The 12,082-nt window shown below is 44.3% G+C and overlaps 1 protein-coding gene across 2 annotated transcripts in view; it reads left to right on the top strand.

Moving 5' to 3' along the window:
• vps26c (VPS26 endosomal protein sorting factor C) overlaps positions 1-12,082 on the top strand; it is a 62,580-nt gene that overhangs the window by 49,834 nt on the left and 664 nt on the right. For both annotated transcript variants that reach the window (XM_059650153.1, XM_059650151.1), the window contains one exon: positions 8,374-8,526. In XM_059650153.1, coding sequence (XP_059506136.1) covers positions 8,374-8,526 — 153 coding nt within the window. The remainder of the gene's footprint in view (positions 1-8,373; positions 8,527-12,082) is intronic.

The following is a 12,082-nucleotide window of genomic DNA, read 5'->3' as shown; positions in this document are numbered from 1 at the left end:
TCTCAGAAAGGATATGCTTACCAGCCACTACAGGTATTCATTTGTTAAACCTTCTCTGAACTAATTCTAACATATTTATATCCATTCTCAATTAGGAGACCAATACTGTACATACCACTCCAGCAATGGTCTTACCAATGTCCTGTGTATTGTAGCTCCTATTTTTGTATTTGGTTTCTTTCTGAAGAATTCATAACATTCTATTTGTAGTTGTTTGATAGTTCAGAGCTCATACACTGCTGATAAAAGACCAAAAAGAAGCATTTTGGTGAAGTGTCCAAATTTTGTAATTATCAGGACAATTTACAAGAATGGCTGTCAGGTATTTGTTGAGTTGCAAGTGGCACATATACATTTTCCTAACCTCAATTACATATTCATACATTGTAGATTCCAGTTCTTGCAAATGCGTCACATTGCAAGCATAACTTATGCTAAATTGGATCTTGGTATGATTCCTTGCACACCCACTTTTCCAGCAAATTTTGTTATCTAACTGCAGAATCTCATCAAACGTTGGGCACTGTGTGAGTTTTGCATGCACAGACCAGTTGGGCATTGTCAATAATTGTTGCAGGCTCCCAAATGAATATGCTGTCTGCTCCCAGTGTTTGGGATATGCAACCTTCAAAGAGTCAAACAGCATGGAAACAGACCCCTCAGTCCAACCAGTCCATATTGAACATAATCCCAAACTAAACTAGTCCCACCTGCCTGCTTCTGGCCCATATCCCTCCAAACCTTTCCTATTCATGTATCCATCAAAATATCTTTTTAAACGTTGTAATTATGCCCACATCCACCACATCGTCTGGAAGTTCATTCCATGCATGTGCCACCCTTAAATCTCACTCCTTAAAAAATGTGCCTCCTAGACTCAAAATCTCCCATCCTAGGGAAAAGTCAACCACCATTAACTCTATCTATACCTATCATTATTTTATAAACTTCTGTCAGGTCGCCTCTTAACCTCCTATGCTCCAGTGAATAATTTCCCAGCCTTTCTTTATGACTAAAACCTCCTATACCTGGCATCATCTGGTAAAGCATTTGCTTTTCCACCTTCTCCAGCTTCATAATGTCCATCCTGTAGCTGGACATACAGAACTGAATACAGTATTCCAGAAGAGGCTTCACCATTGTCCTGTACAACCTCAATATGACTTCCCAACTCCTATACAAAAACAACTGAAAAATAAAGTGCCCAAACACCATTTTAACCACCCTGTCTATTTGTAACACAAACTTCAAAGAATTGTGTACCTACGTACCCAGGTCCATCTGTCCACAACGCACAAGGCCCTGCCATGAATTGTAGAAGCCCTGTGCTTGTTGGTTGTATCAAAATGCAATACCTTGCATTTATCCAAATTGAATTCCATCTGCCATTTTTCAGGCCATTGACCCATTTAATCAAAATCCCTTTGTAATCTTAGAAAACCTTCTTCACAATCTGCTATGCCACTAATTTTGGTGTCACTTATCACTTATATAAATGACAAGCAAAAGAGAACCCAGAACTGATTCTTGTGGTACACTGCTGTCATGGTCCTCTAGTCAAAAAGCAACCCTCCACCATTACTCTGCCTCCTGCCCTTAAACCAATTATGTGTCCAATTGGCAAGCTCACCCTGAATCCCATGTGACCTAACTTTACTGATTAATCTACCATGCAGAACCTTGTCAAAGGTTTTACTAAAATCCAAATAAACAACGTCTACTGCTCTGCCATCATCAATCTTTTCCGTAACTTCCTTAAAAAAACTCAGTCAAGTTTGAGAGACAAGATTTTCCCCTCTCAAAACCATGCCGACTATCCCTAATTAGTCTTTGCATCTGTAAATGTCCATAAATCCTACCTTTTATAATCACCTTCAACAATTTAGCCACAACCGAAGTCCTTTTCAAGCCTAGAGTTTCCTGGCTTCTCCTCATAACCTTTCTTAAACAAAAGTCATCAATCACCTCACCTGTAGTTATAGCCGATGCGAATAGTTCTGTAAGCGATCTTGTAATTTCCTCCCTTACTTCACACAATGTTCTGGAATATGTTAGATCAGGTCCTGGGGATTTATCCACCTTTATATTCTTGACGATCTCCTGCACTTCCTCTTCTGTAGTGTGAACTGTTTTTGAAACATGAGTTTATATCTGTGCATTCTCTAGACTCCGTTTCTTTGTCCACAATAAATGTGATGTGAAATATTCATTTAGTATCTCCCCCACTCTTGGGCTCCAACACAGAGGCGACTTCCATGATCTTTAAGAGACCCGACACCCCTCTCTCGTTACCCTCTTGCTCCTAAACGTATTTTATAATATTATATTATAACCCCACCTCAATAATATAGAATCTCTTTCGATTATCCTTAACCTTGTCTGCCAATGCTATCTCAAATCCCTTCTTTGCCTTCCTGATTTCTTTTAAGAATGCCCCTGCACTCTCTATATTGATTGAGATTCAATTGAACCAAGTTGCCTATATCCAAAATCAGATTTTTTTTATTCTTGATGAGGACCTCAATATCTTTATTCATCAATTTTTCTTTATTCTTACCAGCCGTAGCCTTCATTTTACCAGGAACAAAATGCTCTGAACTTATATCATCACACTCTTGAACGCCTCCCACTTGTCAGATATCCTTTTACCCGCGAACCTTTGAAAGTTCTTGTCCCAGACAATTAAAATTTGCCTTGTTCCAGTTAAAAACTTTAACTTTTATGGAAGGCTTATTCTTTTCCATAACCATTTTGAAACTAATAGAATTATGATTGTTAGCTCCCCGGGACTTTGATGTTGTGGCCGTTTTGGAGACATGGATAGAGCAGGGTCAGGAATGGATGTTGCAGGTTCCAGGGTTTAGATCTTTCATTTAGATCAGGGAAGGTGGTAAAAGAGGGGGAGGTGTGGCTTTGTTAGTCAGGGACAGTATAACGGTGGCTGAAAGAACTTTTGACGAGGACTCGTCTACTGAGCTGGTATGGGCTTAGGTCAGAAACAGGAGAGGAGAGGTCCCACTGCTGGGAGTGTTTTATAGGCCTCCACAAAGTTCCAGGGATGTGGAAGAGAGGACTCGCAAAACGATTCTGGGCAGGAGTGAAAGGAACAGGGTGATCATTATGGGAGACTTTAACTTCCCTAACATTGACTGGAATTGCTATAACTCTAGTACATCGGATGGATCAGTTTTTGTCCAATGTGTGCAGGAGGGTTTCCTGACTCAGTATGTCAAAGGGCCAACAAGAGGGGAGGCCACACTGGATCTGGTACTCAGTTAAGAACCAGGACAGGTGTTTGATTTAGTGGTAGGTGATCACTTTGGAAAGAGTGACCATAATTCAGTTACGATTAGTTTAGTGATGGAAAGGTACAGGAACATGCCACAGGGCAAGAGTGATAGATGGGGAAAGGGCAATTATAATGCGATTAGGCAAGACTTAGGAGGCATAGAATGGGATAGCAAAATGCAGGGGATGTGGACAATCGAAATGTGGAGCTGGTTTAAGGAACAGATATTGTGTGTCCTTGATAGGTATGTCCCTGTCAGGCAGGGAGGAAGTGATAAGGTAAGGGAACCGTGGTTTACTAAAGAAATTGTATCTCTTGTTAAGTGGAAGAGGGAGGCTTAAGTGACGATGAGACGAGATGGTTCAGATGAGGTGATGGAGAATTACAGATTAGCTAGGAAGGATTTAAAGAGTAAGTTAAGAGCAAGGAGGGGACATGAGCAGACATTAGCAGGTAGAATAAAGGAGAACCCTAAAGCTTTCGAAAGGTATGTGAGGAATAAGAGGATGACTAGGGTAGGAATAGGGCCAGTCAAAGACAGAAGTGGGAAGTTGTGTGTGGACCCTGTGGAGATTGGAGAGGTCCTAAACTAATATTTCTCATCTGTTTTCACACAGGAAAAGGAGACTATTGTAGAAGAGAAGACTGAGTTATGGGCTTGTAGAATTGAAAGGATTGAGGTTAGTAAGGAGGTGTTATCAATTCTAGAAAGTGTGAAGGTAGATAAATCCCCTGGGCTGGATGGCATTTTTCCGAGGATTCGCTGGGAAGCTAGGGAGGAGGTAGCGGAGCCTTTGGCCTTGATCTGAGTACTCATTGTGTGCAGGTTTAGTGCCAGAGGACTCTAGGATTGCAAATGTTGTGCCCTTGTTGAAGAAGGGCAGTAGAGATGACCAGTTAATTATAGATCTGTGAGCCTTATATCTGTTGTAGGAAAAGTTTTGGAAAGGATCATAAGAGATAGGATTTATAATCATCAAGCAAGCAACAATTTGATTGGAGATAGTCAACATGGATTCGTCAAGGGCAGGTCGTGTCTCACAAACTACATTGAGTTTTTTGAGAAGGTGGCCAAGCATGTGGATGAGTGTAGGGCAGTTGACGTGGTGTACATGGACTTCAGTAAAGCCTTTGATAAGGTTCCACATGGTAGGCTATTGGAGAAAATGCAGAGGCATGGGATTGAGGGAGATTTAGCAGTTTGGATAAGAAACTGGCTTTCTGTAAGAAGGCAACGAATGGTGGTTGATTGACAATATTCAGCCTGGAGTCCGGTTACTAGTGGTGTGCCTCAAGGATCTGTTTTGGGACCACTGCTTTGTCATTTTTATAAATGACTTGGACACAGGCATAGGTGTTGATTAGTAAGTTTGCAGATGACACTAAAGTTAGTGGAGTGGTGAACAGTGTGGAAGAATGTTGCAGGTTGCAGGGAGACTTGGATAAACTGCAGAATTGGGCCAAAAGGTGGCAAATGGAGTTCACTGCAGATAAATGTGAGGTGATAATGGGAACTGCAGATGCTGGAGAATCTAAGATAATAAAATGTGAGGCTGGATGAACCCGAAACGTCAGCTCTTGTGCTCCTGAGATGCTGCTGGGCCTGCTGTGTTCATCCAGCCTCACATTTTATTATCTTAAATGTGAGGTGATTCACTTTGGCAAAAATAATAGGAAAGCAGAATACTGGGTCAATGGAAAGATTCTTGGTAGTGTGGATGTGCAGAGGGATCTTGGTGTCCATGTACATAGATCCCTGAAAGTTCCACCCGGGTTGATAGTACTGTTAAGAAGGCTTACGGTGTGTTAGGTTTTATTGGTAGAGGGATTGAGTTCCGGAGCCGTGATGTCACGCTGCAACTGTACAAAATGTTAGTGCGGCCTCACTTGGAATATTGCGTGCAGTTCTGGTCGCCCCATTACAGGAAGGATGTGGAAGCATTGGAAAATGTACAGAGGAGATTTACCAGGATGTTGCCTGGTCTGGAGCGCAGGCCTTATGAAGAAAGGCTGAGGGACTTGGGTCTGTTCTCATTGGAGAGAAGGCTAAGAGAGGATTTAATAGAGACATAAAAGATGATCAGAGGATTAGATAGGGTGGACAGTGAGAGTCTTTTTCCGAAGATGATGTCAGCTTGTACAAGGGGGCATAGCTACAAATTGAGGGGTGATGGATTTAAGACAGATGTCAGAGGCAGTTTCTTTACTCAGAGTGGTAAGGGCGTGGAATACCCTGCCTGTCAATGTAGTGAACTCAGCCACATTAGGGGCATTTAAACAGTCCTTGGATAAGCAGATGGACGATGATGGGATAGTGTAGGGGCAGGGGTTTAGGTTAGTTCACAGGTCGGCACAACATTGAGGGCCGAAGGGCCTGTTCTGCGCTGTATTGTTCTATGTTCTAAGTTCTATGGACCACTCTCTGGTGGTTTATCTACACTTGATCTGCCAAGATGACATTGATCGCCTCAGTTTCTCTGCCCTTCCCTCACCCAATCCAACCTATCTCCGTCCAAACTGACAGCACGCTATGCTCTTATATCCAACCCTGACTTTGTTATTAAGCTTGCTTTAAGGGCAGTCCTGTTGTAGTCTGGCCTCTACGTTGCAGAGGCTGAGCAGCACCTCTCGGATATTTCCTCCTATCTTCCCATGAACCATGACCTCCCTCCCAGATCATTTTAGCAACTATGGTAACTGACCTCATTTAGTCTGGTGATTTCCCCCCACCCCACCATTGCCACTGCCTCCAAGCTGATAGTTCCCCGAGCGCCCCACAGCTCACTTCTACCTCCTTCCAAAAATCCACAAGCAGGACTGCCCAGACAGACCCATTGACTCAGTCTTTTCTCCCTTGGTTCAATCCCTGCCCAGGTTTCCTCTACCACTTTATGCCAGTTTGCAGGCACCAGCCGCCGCTACTTTAACATGGATGTACAATCCCTTTAAACGTCCATACCCAAGAAGAATGCTCTCAGGGCTCTCTGCTTCTTCTTGGAGCAAAGGCCTGGCCTGTCTCCACCCACCACCACCCTCCTCTGTTCGGCCAAGCTCATCGTCACCCTCAACAACTTCACTTTAACTCCTCTCATTTTCTTCAGGTCAGATGGGTGGCCACGGGTACCGAAATGGTCCCCAGTTATGTCTGTTTCTTCATTAGGTAGAACAAAGAAAATTACAGCACAGGAACAGGCCCTTTGGCCTTCCAAGCCTGCACTGACATGCTGCCCGTCACAACTAAAACTCCCTTACCTCTCCAGGGACTGTGTGCCTGTATTCCCATCCTATTCTTGTATTTGTCAAGATGCCCTTTGTATGGGACATTCCTTCTTCCAGTCCTATCCCAGTTCTCACCCACAAATCCTCCTCTGATATGCCGATGATATCATTGGTGCTGTTTCTCTCTCTCATCCAGAATTGGAAAGGTTCATTTTTTTCACTTGCGATTTCCAATCTGCCCTCCCTTTCACCTGGTCTATCTCTGACTCCTCCCTCCCTTCCTCAACATCTGTTTCCATGTCTATGGAAATAAGTGGCCACTAATATCCACTATAAGGCCACCGACTACCACAGCTACCTGCAGTACACCTCGCACCCTGTTTCCTGTAAAGACTCCATTCGATTCTCTCAGTTCCTCCATCTCCGACACATGTTCCGAAGGGGCCAACATTGTCAAGGGAGCCTCCGAAATGTCCACCTTCTTCCTCAACCGAAGATGCCCCAGTTGTTGACAGCTGTCAACAGGTTCCAACCCATCTACCGCACTTCCGCCCTCACCCCTTCTCTTCCCTCCCCCAACAGCGATAGGGTTCCCCTTGCCTTTCTATCCCACCAGCATCCACATCCAGAACATCGTCTGCCACCACCTAATACATGTTCACCTCGCCTTATTTGTCATCCTTCCACAGAACAGCTACCTCTGGGATGCTGGTCCACTCTTACTTCACTCCAAACACCCCTCCATAGCCTCACAGCACATGCCCCTGCAAACGGCAAAGGTGTAACACCTGCCCATGTACCACCTCCCTCCCTGGTATCCAAGGCTCCAACCATACCTTCTAGGTGAAGCAGCCCTTTACTTGCATGTCGCACAATGTAGTCTACTGCATTCACTGCTCAAAATGTGGGTTCCTGTATATTTGGGAAATGAAATGTATACTGGGTGTCCCCTTCGCAGAACATCTATGTTCTGCCTGCAGAAATGACCCTGAGCTTCCACTTGCCTGTCACTTTAACACACCATCCTGTTCCCTGGCTAACATCTGTGTCAGGCTTGCTGCAGTGCTCCAGCAAAGTTCAGCGCAAGCTGGAAGATCAGCATCTCATTTTCCACTTGGGGACCCTGCAGCCATCAACTCAATTGAGTTCAATCATTTTAGGCCCTTAACTCTCCTATGTCCTAGCCCCCTACCGCATACACTAGGCCTTGTTATCACACAGTCTGTTATTGCACGCTATCTCTTGTTAGCCTCTTGCAGTCTCCATTAACATCTATTCACCCTCCTAGCCAGATGGCTATCAACTCCTGTGTCCAGCTCTCTCTTGCCTTTATCCCCACTTTATCATTTATTGCTTATCTCCTCTCCCTCCCTCCCACCCCACCCCACCACCCTATCTTCTGCCTTTAAACTGACATTTTCATAGCTACCATCAGCTCTGAGAAACGGTCACCAAACTGGAAACATTAATTCTGATTTTTTTTTCTTCACTGCCGCCAGTCTTGCTGAGCTTTTCCAGCTGCTTCTGTTTTTGTTCATAATTTTGATGAGCCCTATCTTACTCTTCAGGTGGATCCAAAAGATCCCATTGTAGTATTGTAAATGAAAACTAGGGAAGTTCCTCTGTGTCCTGGCTAATGTTTGTTCAGTGAACTTCACTGAACAAATTAGATTTCTGATTATGATGACATTGTTGTTTGTGAGAATTTGCCAATTGCACATTTTGTTGCCTTTCCTATGTTCCAACAGTGATTGCACTTCAAAAGTATTTCAATGGCTGCAAATTGCTTTGGAGTGTTCTAAGATCATGATTTTGTACAAATACAAGTCTTTTTAAACCATCCATTTCCTTGACCCTTATAATAGGTTGTGCAGAAGGTTATGCAAGAGATGCCACTGAAATTCAAAACATCCAAATAGCTGATGGCAACATCTGTCGAAGCCTATCCATCCCTATCTACATGGTGTTTCCTCGACTTTTTACTTGCCCCACACTGGAAACAACCAATTTCAAAGTTGGTAAGTGATTTCCCATGTGGTTTTGTGAAAAAAGTGACACAGCTGATCAGAAAGAGTTGTGAATTGTGTTTTGTTTAAGAATGACGAGGAATAATGACAGCATGGACAATATCTGTTACGCTAGGTCTTTGGTACCAATCAGATTTGGATTAGATTCAGATTTTATTGTCATATGTACTCAAGTACATGATTACAGGAAAAATGTACAATGTTGCCATTCTCTAGTGCCATTGTTATGTTTAAAAGACAGGATTAAAAAAACAGAAGCAGAAATAAGAAGAATATCCAAAAGAAAAGAAAACATCTAGATGACTCCCTGCCTCTGCCAGATAAACGAAGCCACAAAGCCCATCCCTTAGTCTGCAAACATCCAGGTGTTTCTGAGACTCCATGCACTGCCACAGCCGGAACGCTGTTACCTCTACCTTCAGGTACCCAGGCTCAGTGGTGCCCTGGAGCTGCACCACCTCCACTGGAACCATGTTGTCGTTCTTCAGCGCCGTCTTGCCTTGACTGAGGTCATCATTGTTGCCTTGAGTGTGCACTAGACAAATCTCAGCAATGCAGTTCAGCACAGCTGCTAACATTACATTAGGGGCGGCGCGGTAACTCTGGTTAATACTGCTGCCTCACGGTAGTAGGAGCTCAATTCCACCCTTGGGTGACTGTCTGTGTAGAGTTTGCACGTTCTCCCCGTGTCTGCAAAGGTTTCCTCTGGGCGCTCTGGTTTCCTCCCACAGTCCAAAGATGTGCAGGCTGGGTGGATAGGCCATGCTAATTTACCCATAGTGATCAGGGATGTGGGGTTAAGTGTATCACAGATAATGGGAACTGCAGATACTGGAGAATCCAAGACAACAAAATGTGAGGCTGGATGAACACAGCAGGCCAAGCAGCGTCTCAGGAGCACAAAGGTGACGTTTCGGGCCTAGACCCTTCATCAGAGAGGGGGATGGGGTGAGGGTTCTGGAATAAATAGGGAGAGAGGGGGAGGCGGACCGAAGATGGAGAGAAAAGAAGATAGGTGGAGAGAGTGTAGGTGGGGAGGTAGGGAGGGGATAGGTCAGTCCAGGGAAGACGGACAGGTCAAGGAGGTGGGATGAGGTTAGTAGGTAGATGGGGGTGCGGCTTGGGGTGGGAGGAAGGGATGGGTGAGAGGAAGAACAGGTTAGGGAGGCGGAGACAGGTTGGACTGGTTTTGGGATGCAGTGGGTGGAGTGGAGGGGCTGGGCTGGTTGTGTGGTGCAGTGGGGGAACCATTTCCACTCCCCCTCCCATTCTTTAGAACCATTTCCACTCCCCCTCCCATTCTTTAGATGACATGTCCATCATGGGCCTCCTGCAGTGCCACAATGATGCCACCCGAAGGTTGCAGGAACAGCAACTCATATTCCGCCTGGGAATCCTGCAGCCCAATGGTATCAATGTGGACTTCACCAGTTTCAAAATCTCCCCTTCCCCAACTGCATCCCTAAACCAGCCCAGTTCGCCCCTCCCCCCACTGCACCACACAACCAGCCCAGCCCCTCCACTCCACCCACTGCATCCCAAAACCAGTCCAACCTGTCTCCGCCTCCCTAACCTGTTCTTCCTCTCACCCATCCCTTCCTCGCACCCCCATCTACCTACTAACCTCATCCCACCTCCTTGACCTGTCCGTCTTCCCTGGACTGACCTATCCCCTCCCTACCTCCCCACCTACACTCACTCCACCCATCTTCTTTTCTCTCCATCTTCGGTCCGCCTCCCCCTCTCTCCCTATTTATTCCAGAACCCTCACCCCACCCCCCTCTCTGAAGGGTCTAGGCCTGAAACGTCAGCTTTTGTGCTCCTGAGATGCTGCTTGGCCTGCTGTGTTCATCCAGCCTCACATTTTGTTGTGGGGTTGTTTGTTAGCCATCGGGAATGCAGGGTTACAGAGACAGGGTAAGGGTTTGGATGAGATGCTTTTAAGAGGGTCAGTATGAACTCATTGGGGTGAATGGCCTATTTCCACACTGTAGGGATTCTGTGAATCAGCCCATGCAACTATCTGTAATCATTGTACAGTAGTTTTGGAAGATGTATTAAATTGTTGCCTGAACTACATTGAACAGATAAAATATGGGAATTGACTGGACTAGCTAGATTCAAAAAGCTGTGTTTCCCTTTGATCTGCTACAGAAGTTCCTGTTCAAGTACAGTTGCTGCAGTTATTCACCAAAGGGTAACTGCAGTATGCATAACACTACCTAGCTGTTCAATATGAATTTGAACCAGAGTGCGCCATTCAATGGCTCCTGCTTGCTTTCGCAGGTTAAATTTAACTGATCTTTAGGCTGTGTGTAGAGTAGCTAACAGTAAAGAATTCAATAAATAACACGCGATTACAGCATCCACAGTTGTTTTGGCTTTTATTTTAATCAAAAATGCTGCCATTTTGTTGGTTACACTTTGGAAGGTATGGACACACTATGCCCACTCCTTTGCTTCCATCCCTGTGGAATGCACTATATGCATTTTTCAGCCCGACATGTATGTTTGCTCACCCACTCCATCCTATTGCACTTAAATGTATAGGTTTGAAGTAGCAAATTGCATACTTTTCATTCCACATTCTCTACGTGGTGAAGGTGTCAGTCCTAATTGCTCATGGAACTATCTTTTGTAATATATGGAACATGTAACCTATTAAAAATTGCAAGGTATCCCAAATTAGATCATTTATCTTTGTAAGAGGCTTGTGAGCAAACTAGTCTATTCTGTTTCCCAGAATGTAGGTTACTGTATCTGAGAGGGGCTTGCTTATTGTTTAATTGTTCATTTTTTTACTGCTACTGATTTGGCAACTGATGTCTGTTTGCAACTTTGCTGTTGCATTTGATCCTGAGTTGAATGTCCTATCTGTGCCATCACAAAGGCTGCCTATCCTCAACTCTGTGGCATGGCCTGAGTTTGTTCCTGCTTCAACTCATTTGCTGCTGAAACTCTCATCAGTGACTTTGTTACCTCTACACTTGACTATCTCAATGTACTAGTGGCTTATCTCAAATTGGTGTTTGCTAACCTGCATTGGCTCCTGGTTGAGTGATGCATTGATGTTAAAATTTACATCTGGGCTTTCAAGTCGCTTCATGGCCTTGAATAAATCTATCTCTGTAATTTCACCAGCCCTACGAGCCTCAGAAATATCTGCACTCCTCTGATTCAGGGCTCAGGTGCATCTGCAATTTCAGTCGCTCCACCGTTGTTGGCTGTGATTACAGTTTCCTTTGCTCAAGTTCAGGAATTTTCTTCCTAAATCTCTGCCCCTCTATTTGCTTCCTTTTAAGATACTCCTTAAAACCTACCATTTTGGCCAAGCTTTTGTTTTATGACAATTAATTTTGTAGCTCAGTATCGTGCTTTGTTTTATAATACCCCTGAGAAGTGCCTTGTATTCTTTCAATATGTTAATACTGTATGAATGTGCTGTTAAAGAATTACTTTTAGAGTGAGACCAGACCGGAATACTTCTTTCCTTTTCAGAAGAAAAGGTAAAATTTGTACTCAAAACATGGTTATCTACTGTTTACAA

The sequence above is a fragment of the Stegostoma tigrinum genome, chromosome 12 (assembly GCF_030684315.1).
Source record: "Stegostoma tigrinum isolate sSteTig4 chromosome 12, sSteTig4.hap1, whole genome shotgun sequence".
Taxonomy (NCBI): domain Eukaryota; kingdom Metazoa; phylum Chordata; class Chondrichthyes; order Orectolobiformes; family Stegostomatidae; genus Stegostoma; species Stegostoma tigrinum.
The sequence above is the reverse complement of the archived record's forward strand: the minus strand, read 5'-3'. Positions and strand labels throughout refer to the sequence as shown.